The sequence below is a fragment of the Opisthorchis viverrini genome, assembly GCF_000715545.1.
Source record: "Opisthorchis viverrini unplaced genomic scaffold opera_v5_121, whole genome shotgun sequence".
In the NCBI taxonomy this organism is placed as follows: domain Eukaryota; kingdom Metazoa; phylum Platyhelminthes; class Trematoda; order Opisthorchiida; family Opisthorchiidae; genus Opisthorchis; species Opisthorchis viverrini.
In genome coordinates, this window is record NW_008751776.1 from 815029 (window position 1) to 826765 (window position 11737).

At 44.6% G+C, this 11737-nt stretch overlaps 1 protein-coding gene across 1 annotated transcript; it reads right to left on the bottom strand.

Moving 5' to 3' along the window:
- Nucleotides 1–3255: 3255 nt before the first annotated feature.
- T265_13929 (hypothetical protein) lies at nucleotides 3256–7891 on the bottom strand (the record flags this gene model as incomplete). Its single annotated transcript, XM_009171197.1, has 3 exons — nucleotides 3256–3912; nucleotides 4164–4237; nucleotides 6721–7891. Coding segments are annotated over 3 exons (1902 nt in total), but the record flags the coding sequence as incomplete, so codon positions are not given.
- Between the last annotated feature and the right edge of the window lie 3846 nt (nucleotides 7892–11737).

The window sequence follows — 11737 nt, forward strand, 5'->3', positions numbered from 1 at the left end:
GTGGAGATAGCTCAGTGGTGAAGGTGCACATTCAGTGACCAGAAGGTTCATGGCTCGAACCCAACCGTGGCATCTTGACCGCTCCTGTCTAAAATTGGGTAACCTGACAGCATCTCAGCCCGTGTGCTTCCTTCGTGTGGCATGACAGCTAGGCACTGAGCTACCGGGCACTAAGTCCATTCGATAGTATTCATGATCTTTTCTTGCCTCCACGAGTGGTTTGGTTTGCTTCTCTGTCCGACAATATCCACCTAAACGGAAGAGATCTCCTTTGGGTTTACCAGCTGAAAAATTCAACTAGATCGTTTCACATTCACTTGCAAACCCATTTGGTTTTGCGGGGAACTCACCTGGAACCCAGTTGAATCTCTCGTTTGTGATGTTTTAAAGCAAATGAATGTGCTGCACCAGGCTATCCCCTGTTTCACTTACCGCGATATCCGAGATATCGCGATACATGTGTAGAAGTAATACGCTACTCATAAGGTCGCTAAAAACTATCCGACAGCTCAAGACCGATTTTGCCCTTTTTGGGACCCATCAGGTAGCGCAGTCCCCGATTTTCTGTCAACCGTACGTTCTAATTGAGTCTAGATCGCATGATTCTAACAAACGACACTGATTTGCAAACCAGTTTGGTTTTAACGGGGGGCTCACCTGGAACCCAGTTGAATCTATCGTTTATGATGTTTTCAAGCAACTGAATGTGTCGAACCAGGCCACCTCATGTTTCGACAGTTTTTCGCAAAACTAAATTAATTTGCAAACGTGTGTATTTTGTGGGTCCAAGTAGAACTTGAACTCGGGGATTGAGCCTACCTGATGGCCTCCAAGAAAGGTAAAACCGATCCAAGAATTTTCAGCAACATTATAAGTAGTGTATTGGATCGTTTCACAGCATGCTTCAGATTTACGTCAAGAATCTTTCCGCACAATACCCATCTTCCCACAATCCTGTCGGTGAGCTCCATCAAAGGTCTAGTATCAGACGTATAGTCTAATGTAGTGCGAAAGTTTACTTTTACCAAGACGCTTTCTTGAATGAGTGACGGGACCCCTGACTGTGAGACCTCTACAACCGTGTCAGGTCTAGCCTTTTAGGTCACCTTCAGCTAGCCAAAAATCTCAACTTTGTCCAACACATCTTCTGGTAAACGAAACTTTTTTCCTCCGGTCTTGGTGTACCATTCTCAGGAAAATCCTCGCTGGCAAAAATTCCATCTCCAAATGTTCTAAAAACTACCTCTCTCATGTTGTGCGGGTCCCGTCCTCTGACTATCACATGGAATAAGCTCACCAAACGAGCTGACAACAGAAATAGCCAAGGTTTCACACTTTAAGACACAAGACCCCATAAACTGTCAGCTGAAGTGCCTCAATTGTCTTCCATCGATTCAGTTATTGGGGGTCCTTAAAAGTGCATCGCTTAAGCAAACATGGCCAGTTTGTCTTACAGTGGCCAACTTATCATTTAAAGCCCCTTCTGACCAAATTGCGGCTCAGGAATACTTCACCACTTATGCGATTTCATCCTTTGGATCGAATAATGAAGCCACTAGGCACGAATTGCTGCCTTGGAACGGGCCACATACCGTTGCAGATGATTTGATGAAGAAAATGTATGATGATGTAGTCACACAGCGTTTCAGGGTCACAACCAGGCTCACTTATTTTCTCCACTGAGTGATTGAAGGAATGTGTGCTACATCGTGGGTTGTGTTCGTGAGGGGGGGATCTAACGAGTCTGTAAATTTCGGAATGACAGTAAATATAAGCTGATATCCACGGATCTGTAATGACCTTGTTGGAAAGTGCGGGGTCGGTTACCGCTATGGGTTCTTTGGTATCGGACCACTGAACTTGGCCACCGACTTCGGTGAGTTGGTCATAGATTAAGCTCACAGATTCATCTCTAGCTGAGAGGGTTACGGTCCTGAATATCTTAATCGAAGTGGTGTAACCAGAGGATGTGTAGGAGGCCTGGGTGCTGATGGCACAATCGGGATGGGATATCTGTGATCGACTCTATCGCACCACAGTCGATGTCACTGTTGCCTATGCAGGCAACTTAGATCTGCGATATCTGGTTGAATTCGTGAAGATGATGGTTAACCCAAAGTCCCTTGAATTCCCGCTTTTCTTTGCCATTGCTGCAATTACTGAATTAAAAGCTCCGCTGTGACATCAACTGACGACTCTGCTTTTTGAGGTGGTGTGGGATTTCGTCCTGTCAATGAGGCCAGTCTTTGCTGGATAGCCGAGAAACGTTGTGCAGCCGTTTTATTCTTATTTGAAATCCTCAGTTGTGTGTACCTCACGGGACTCGAAGAGTTTCGAACCTGTGACCTCCCGGCTAGTAGCTTGAACTCTCATCCGGTTGGACTAGAGCGACTAACCGGCAGTGTGAGTAACTCGCACTGAGGTTATAGCGTCGCTCATCGTTCAGTCACGGGATCCACATCACGTGGTCACACTTGTTGACTAGCTCATCAAACAACGCATTCTTACATGAGAGTTTAAATCACCTTGTGAAATAATTCTTCCTCTGGTAATTGCCAATAGAGGTTTCTTCCTGTCAGAGAAGCCAATCTATGCTGTAAAACAGCGAGGCACTCTACAGTGAGTTCTAATCACACTGCTGTTCAGGCACTCATGGTCGAACCGTTAAGTGTTCAGCCTCTGGACGAAAGGTCATGGGTTCGAAACTCTGAGTTGCGTGCACAACTGATGATTTGCAATAAAGATAAAACAGCTTCAGAGTAATTCTTGGGTTTTGGCACACATTGGACACACACTGACAGGACGAAATCTCAGTTGATTAGTCTGTTTTTTTCGTTTCTCACTCTCTCAGAGAAGCGGCAGGTCGCTGACTAAAGTCCCGGATATGGAGACTGTCCCTTCTTGTCTAAAGTGTATTCCCATTGATTATCGCTCAATGCCTTTGTCAGTTTTAATCACTGCCACCCGTTTTTCCAATAAATCTGATGAGATATCCACCAAAGGTGTGAAAATAAAACGAAGTGTCAGACATTTTTCTAAGTATATCTTGTTCACATGCGCGCATGTAAATATGGAAAACACCAAGAATATAGGTAGCGAAGAACTGAGAGACTAATCTGCTGAATACCGCTCAGTTTGATTAGTACGAGTTTATGCATATTCTATACAAAGTGGTAACTAGATTTTAAATAAACTGGCAGCTTTTATACACATTGTGCTCCGAAACGAAAGCAAAGTCTTAACGGGGAGGTATTAGGTACACTGTTCCGTCGCCAAAATTGATAATTCAGCATGAGGTTTGGGAAATCCTTGGAAGAATTTGGTCTTAACCGGTGTGCTCTCATTTTGCGGGGTTACCGAACTCGCACTGGTGGTTGGTGATCCTGTCTTCGGTTCTTCTCCATGATTTCGAGAAAATGGGTTTGATGGGCTTGTGTAAAACCCCGAATCGAGCCGACCACTCGGTGAGACAAGTAAACTGGACTGATTTGGTTTACGTTCGTCCGTTCCAATCGAAGAAGTGTTGAACGTTTCGGTCTGCCTTGATTCGTTTGGACAATCAGAATGTGTGGAACTACTGAGGTTTGGATGAATTGCAGAGCGAGCAAACGGAAACAGTCCTGAGTGCGTGGCCCATGGAAGTGAAAGTGCACCTGTATTCATCATCATTGATAGATCTGTCGGTGACGGTATTCCTGTCAGACTGTCGCCAGCGCCTCCCGCATAAAGACTTGAGCCATTTTCCGCTTTTTGGAATTGTGGGGCTAGCTGTGTTTCCCCTGAAGGAATCTTCCCCGTAGGAGGAGGCAGTGTAGCCGAGGACGACATTGGTGGCGGTCGTGGTAGTGCCGTCCCTGTCGCCATGGCAACAGCCACCGCATTTCGATAGGCTTCAATAGTTTCGTGATGTTGCTAAAATAATAAATAACAAGTAAATAATAATAAAATCTGACTGTGAAGTGAGTACTTTGGAAAACCCTTGATAGTAATGGAATGGCGAAACACTAACAAACGTGGTGTTAGTGATGAAATCTGGTTTTCACCTTCAAAAAACGCGGAAAGCTTAAATTCAGAATACATGATGAGGCCAGACCGAATGAGCTTCACTCAAAAATTCAAGAAACTAGTCTGTTTACGCATCACGTGAAAGGTGTAACGCTTACCCCCAAGTGCGTTTTCAGATTTCCTTTCGTTGAAAACCGTTTTTCACATATAATGCAAACAAATGGTCGCTCCTCTGAAAGATTAAAAAAAGACTAAATTAACCATGGTGGCCAATGCTTCATTCTCATACATATTAGTTATCGGAACCCATCTGTAAAATACCCCTTTCTATTAGTCGGATAGGCGCAGTGTACATCTGAGCAGACTCTGTTTGTGTGTGTGTGTGTGTGTATGCATTCAACTTTGACAATAACCGTCTTCGGATGACCTTGTCTGATTCGCATTCCTGGATGTTGTGCGGCTTCTCTCACGTGGTGTAGGTCATGTCAACCTTTGTCCTTTATTCATACACAAGGTCCACTTCGGTATCGGTCTACGTTCTCCCATTTTGCAGTGGCTGCCTGCATTCAGCTACACATTGCAGTCAACCGGGCATCTGAGTATCACGTACAATACCATCTTCAACGTCTTCCCCCAGGCCGATCAAGTCTCTGCCAGCATTCCAATGCGGCAAACGGCCAACTTCCCGGTCGGAAAGCTGGGAAAATTATCCCAACGTCATCGTTCAACTTCCCACTTTTATGAAATCAAGTAATACGAGGAATTTTTTCACCAGAGTGCATTACTTTTCATTCTACAATATCCACCACCTGGGGCGATCGTTTTCACCGGTTACTGTTGAGTGTCATACTGCGTAGAAGACTTATATTAATACTATTATGGTACCTGAAGTCTAACAAACGCAAACTGTCTTTGAGTGGGTCTTTCTGGATAGAGGTTAGTCGGACAATCATCCGTGCAGAAAACTTTTCTCTGGACTCACAAAGTACTGCAGGACCAGTGCTGAGTCAGTCAAGGTCATCAGTATTTACGGAGACTCCTGTAGTCTCTCCAATCACTAACCGCAGTCGTGAGTTCACACGGATAGGTTTCAGGTTTTCCCTGCCAAGTTTATGCTAACTCCGTGCTTGTTGCCAAGACAACAGCTGTGTCGCAGCTCTTGTACTGAGTGGTGCATGTTCTAGTGGCCAGTACAATTCAGTTTTGAGCCAGAAACATGGATAGATCAAAATGAGTTGAAAACTAACGCATGAAGATTGTCCTTTTTCATGTATACAAATCTACTTAGCTGGAGTTGACCTTGACAATATTTGGCATCAGCTACTGTGCGTATATACGAACTGCTTGGCCTTGAGAATTTCACAGATTGCCGCACATGCTTGATCTTCGGAAAGCTAGGCATGGTTTGAACCAAACTGATGACACCAGGACACATTCACTACCTTCCTCCAGGACCCATCCCTACTGACGGCTACCCTCCTTATCTATACGTTGAATGCTAATTGTCTGTGCCCCTGAAATTGCACCTTTCCTTTATTCCTACCCTTCTACACACCAATCTTCCACATCTTCTACGAAGATGATGGGCATTCACCAGCCTCAAAGAGTAAGAATGTCGTAAAAGAACTGTCAGGGATCTTGACTTGTAAAAGAATCAATTTGGTAATCATGGTTAAACCAGGGCTGTGGATTTCAGGTCTCACCAAAATAGATTGGACACTCGGACCGAAAACCTCACGGATTGTTGGCTGGTATCAATGTGAGTGTGGAGATATGTTGAAGGCCGGGCTGCTGGATAACCGTCTTCCAACTAACATCTCTGTCGCACTTGTGTCGATTCGATGCGTTCACTTTCTGGGAATGACTCAGAGTTTTCCGCTGGTCCTAATTAGAACCGCAACAGCGTCTTCTTGTTCAATACTTGAGAGACATTGTAGCAAAAGCAGCATCATGCCCACAAACTGGTGATTTGTTTTTCTTTGATTATCGATTTTCGACTCATTAGATTTTACCACTTACGCGAGTTGTCGTGATGCCCCTTCATCAACCGTTTTTTTTTGCATCGTGCTCACTCGGTTGCGCGACACACAAGGTTCTCACAACGGTGTCACCGAGTTAAACAGTTCCCATGTTGTGAACCTTCCCGGCCCCGATAACTCAGCCAGCTCAAGACGCCACGACATGTGGTCAAATGCTATCTTGCAACCATCGATGTAAGTGAAACCTCCCAACAAAGAGACGAAGTAGGCCCGGTGCGAATCTATTTCGTCATTTGGTAGATTCTGTAGAAAACACTTTCTATCACGTGCAACGGATTTGTTCCCAAAAACCAAACTGTCATTTGCTACTTATATCTGGAATGCAGTAAACAGGACGAATTTTGCTCAGGTAGCAGAATTTCTCATCCGCTTTGGTGTTTTGCGGTTTTGTTTTGAAACATTTTGAATCCTAGTTAACTTCAAGCTCCTAATCAATCATGCCTCGGATGCATAACCGATTTCTGTCCTCGATGTTTTCATTTGGCGGTTGCGTGTCTATCGACTTTCACTTTCAAAACACGCCATTTCATGTCCGATAATGTATGCAGCCCCACCGACGCAGAATTAGCACAGGTGTGCTCCTACAATCATAAACCATTGGAAAATGCGATTTGCGCGCACATGTCAGGATGATAAAACACGATATAGCATGAGTGCAATTCAACAAGCAGCTTACCTGTATGAACTCGGTAGTGCATCGTGAGAGCACTGCGACAACTCAACACCTTGTTACACACCCCACATTGATTGGGAGCCAGCGTGCGCTGAAATCGATCGGCAAGTTGGCGCCAGAGTATGTTCTGCGACTGATCGACCTTCATGAACTGTTCCAAGTAGTCTTCTGACGGACGTGTCCGGCTGTTGGTGGGTGAGAGAGTACAGTGACTCGAGCGCATGCCCAAATCTTCTTGTTCTAGGTCATCCAGAGCAGTTTGGTCATTATAATGTCCTTTTGAGAGAGCGGAAGCACTTGTTGACATGTTGTAGACATCATGGTTGTTTGTCGCGTTAGCTGCTAGGTGGGTAGACCAGTAGGCGTTGGGATAGAAAACGGATGGTTGTGTGGCAGGAAAACCTCCTGACGTAATCAGGTCACGTGACTGTATTGTATCTGACTCCTTGAACGAAGTGAAATGCCTTGTACTTCTCTCCTCCGTGGGATGTGATTGATCCATTTGAGTTTGGAACAATAAACTGCCAGGAACGATTGTACCCGTGCTCCCAACATTCTGACCGCCATGGGTCAGAGCTGCTGCGTAAGCGGCGGTTAGAAGATCGATCGACGGGGTCGTCTGGTAGAGATGAGGGAACGAGGAGTTCATCGAAATACCGGTTAAATTCATCTTTGCTGAGATACGGCTCATATAGTCGGGGGAAAAAAGATCACCAACAGAAGCGGAGGGATCCGAACTCGGTGAGTTATGCGCCTTGAACAGTTCGGCAGCACTAAACGACATCCGTCGATGGGCCGGAGGGATTTCATGAAGCTTTGTTCGCGAGTCATCAGTGACGGACCTCAGGGGAGAGGGATTATTTGGCTCACAATTCTCTTGGTTCGTGTTGTCATTGTTCCAGGGGCGGTGAATCACGTGCGCGGAATGTCTACTCTGATTTGTGCTCAGGTCTAACGCTGTGTCCGAACTTACACCCCAAGCGGTACCACTGTTGACTTCAACAAGATGCGGGTCTTTGCCAAACTTGGTGATAGATTTATTCAGAGATGGTAGTCCGTTGTCATGAGCCTCTATATCAACCTGATTGACCTCGTGTAAGGCTTCCAAAACCGGTGGACTTATACGTTCCGGGTGGCCACCACGATATTTCTCGGGAGATTCTTCAGATCTTGTAGCTGAAAAAGGGATTGAAGTGCCCAATGAAGGAGAATCTAACAGTTTTGATCTGAATTCATCAACATTTATGTCCGACTGTTCGCACAGGACATAAACTCTGTTGCATTTTGTGTCGCGGGACCTTTCCGGCACGTGACGTGGTTTACTGTCTAAGTGAGGGCTAATCAAACTGCTCATCAGCGGCTCAAGATCAAACCACTAAGTGTTCAAGCACTGGCAGGGGAGGCCGCGGGTTCGAAACTCTTAGAGTTTTACGAGATGCGCACTACTGATGATTCTCAACAGAGATGAAATAACTGTACAGTACTTTTCGGCCCTTCAGCATAGATTAGCCTCGCTGACTGGCGAAATCCCAATAAAAAATTATCAAATATCCTCACACTACTGTCAAACTCTTTTTATTTTAGGATATGTCTGACCTAAAATACAGCAGTGAAGAAAAAATCATCCAGACTAGGAGTACTTGCCAGAGATCAGTACTGTGTTTAAAAATTGCCGGTACAGTGGCGCACTGAGAAGAACTGTGGGCTTTTTCCCCAACCAGTCTGCCTTAATGAAGCAAAGGATAAAAGCTGCAGAGAAAAGCCTGAAAACGTTTCTTGGGTAGACATTTCAACTGTTTTTAACAGCTAGTTCATTCCAGCTAGACAGTTTCTTTCTAATGGTTCACTAGATTCGTAGGATGAAATCTTTATTTCTGAACATACAGGAACGGGTGAGAAGTGTGGCGGGGAACGTAAAGAAGCGGAGAGCAAGCTATCCGTTAGCGTGTTACCAGTCAACTGAAATGATTCCAAGGTTCATGCTGATACTACTACTTATATTAATAGCAGTATCGTTTATTTTTTCGAATCATGACCATAGAGTGAATACAACAACTAATACTTTTACCAACACTATCAATAATAATTTTATTAGTAATTTTAGTGACAATCATGACCACCACGTACATCGCCATATGGTTGTACTTAGTTGTGATCGTCGCCGATTTTACTGGAGTACTTGTTGCAATATATTCGCTTACCAACGTCCCTGTGGACGGAGATAATAGCTATACAACTGCGCAGCATCTGCAAGCTGGTGGTTGTGTACATGAATAGTGATAAGTGGAGTATTCAGAAGGGCAGTTTTGTACTGATTGAAGCACCTCAAATATACGAGTACCAATGGATCTGCTACGCCTGCCAGTTCTCTGGGACAGATTTCCAGTGGCGTGGTCACCAACACAAGTGGGTCCACTGGTTCTCGTTTCCCTTTGAGGGTAAACCGAATCGATGGTCACAAAAAACCGCACACAGTGGCTGTATTTCACTGGGTTGCACATGCCCTGACCATAAACGGCCAGATGAATTTGGTCAGATTCATGCGATGATTGGCCCTTTTTTTAAATCGAAATCGATAGATTCCATGTGGATCGGATAAAAGCTGTGAGCTGCTGCACTGAGTCGTGGATCATGAATATTGACGCGTGATCGCACACGATGCACGGTGCCCCATAGAAAGATGAAAGCGGCACGGTTGAAAGCGGCCAAAAAGAAATGTCTTCATTATCATATTCGCTTAAATTTACCAAAACGGCGAAACCGCGTGTGTGTGTGTGTGTGTTTGTTTGTGTCGTGAGTGTTGTGTGTAGGCATGAAAATCTCGCACGAGTTCGCCATGTTCGTCATCTTGATGACGACGATGCTTGTTAGCCCGAACACGACTGAGGTGACGACTGTTTTGAAATTACCTTTGATCTGATCTTATAAAAGTACGAAAATGTGATACATATCCCTCCGATTGGCGTCCAAACTTCACCGAACTCTACATTAAAGAACTGTCTTGCTGACCTGATATGTGTGTATCGGAAAATCAAGCCCCCCCCCCCCGGAAGCCTAATGAATATGTATGGTGGATGAAACCATACCAACGTTCATGTGTAATCTCACAGGCGCCATCGTTCTAAACCGAATAGAGTGACTGCCAGAGTTACGAAATAGCATGACGTTGTATTCACCGCGAGCTGTGGTCCGCGGAGAGGAGTTGGCGACACCGTTTCACGAACCCCAAATTTCGGAAACTTCAAACAGAATTACTGTGCCGTGCTCGATGGTTGCAATAAGTTTAGAATAGCAAACGCTTGTACGCCGTTTCACTTGTATGCTTTTTTTCAATCGACTAAAAAGCATGCGGTTTGACGAACCCAGGAAATGTCGCCAAGTCTTGTTTGAGTAAAAAGCTCTGAATGAATGGTGCCACTGATCTAAACTGACCAGAGTGTTCCGAGAGTGTTTTATAACTTCCCAGTCAGAACTTCTTCAGGCAAAGAAAAACACCTGCATATCTTTCTACTACTCATATGGTTGCTGAAGATCCGTCGACAGTCCACGACGGGTTTCGCCCCTTTTGGGGCTCATCAGGTAGGCGCAGTCCCCGGGTTTCCGTCAACATTACGTTCTACTTGAAACCAAATCGCACGAAATGAGCGAATATACACTCATCTGCAAACTAATTTGGTTTTCTCGAGAGACTCACCTGGAACCCAGCTGAATCTCTCGTTTGTGATGTTGTCAGGCTGTCGACGGATTTTCGGTAACCTTATGAGTAGTACACTACAAAGATGTATATGTATCGCGATATCTCGAATATCGTAGCGACCGAAACATGAGGCGGCCTGGTGCAGCACATTCAGTTACCCGAGGACATCATAAATGAGAGATTCAGCTGTGTTCCAGGTGAGTCTCTCCAAAAAACCAAATTAGTTTGCAAACGAGTGCATATTCGCTCAAAACAGTTCCAATTCATGATGAGTTTTCTTAACTCAGAGAAAATGACACGACTGGGTGACAGCTCTTCTGCAAGTTAAATTCCTAACCTACCTTCCAAAATTGTCTTATTGTCGCCTGGAAAATCATATCTGGACAATTTAGTTGAACACCCGAGTGCTTTTTGTAACTTTTCTCCTCGATGGAACACACTACTAATAAGGTTGTTGTTGAAACTATTCGACAATGGATGATCGGTTTTGCTCCGCTTTGGGCGAGCTTATCATGTGGACAGAAAGGTCAAGGGTTTTGCCCAACTTTGTTTTCTACCTAAACACAAAATTTTACGCAGTCCGCAAGCCAACTTTGTGTTGGAGACCCAACTGAAACGCTCTCGAGCTTGATTTACGAATGAGTGTAGTTCGCGTAACTCATTCCAACATAAAAAGGTAACCTTTTGTCCATTCATCAACTCGAGTTGTTACGAACAGATGATCAAAGCATTTGTCGCCTTGGAATTTATGGAAGCTCAACTAGAAGTTGATGGCTTTTCAGCAACCTTATGAGTAGTCTATACAAAATTCGATGGAAATTAAAAGTTATACGTAGTGCAGAAATTGTTCTTGATGGCTTCAACCTTATGAGTAGTCTATACAAAATTCGATGGAAATTAAAAGTTATACGTAGTGCAGAAATTGTTCGATAAGATGTGTTTGGTGGCAAGATCCAGTGTGCGAAAGATCTTCATCACAGGTGTGTTGTTCTGAGCAGACAAAACAACTGAGATACATCACAAAAGGTACACATCCCAAGAACGGACTATATTCGTGACAAACCGCGTCGTTATAGCGCATCACCAAGGGTTGTGAATCTAAGTGGACTGGATTGTAGGTCTATTTCGCCTTATCTCTAAAGCATCTGACGCAGATTTCGCTCGTTTCACAGCACAAAAGACCAACTGAAAGTTAGCAACACTTTCAGGTAAGGTCGGATCTTTCGAATCGCCCTCATCTGTTTACAGCGCACGGAGTAGTCTAACCGAAAGCCATTGGTTACAAGACCCGCTGGAAACCGTTTGGAGTATGTTTGCCCAGTA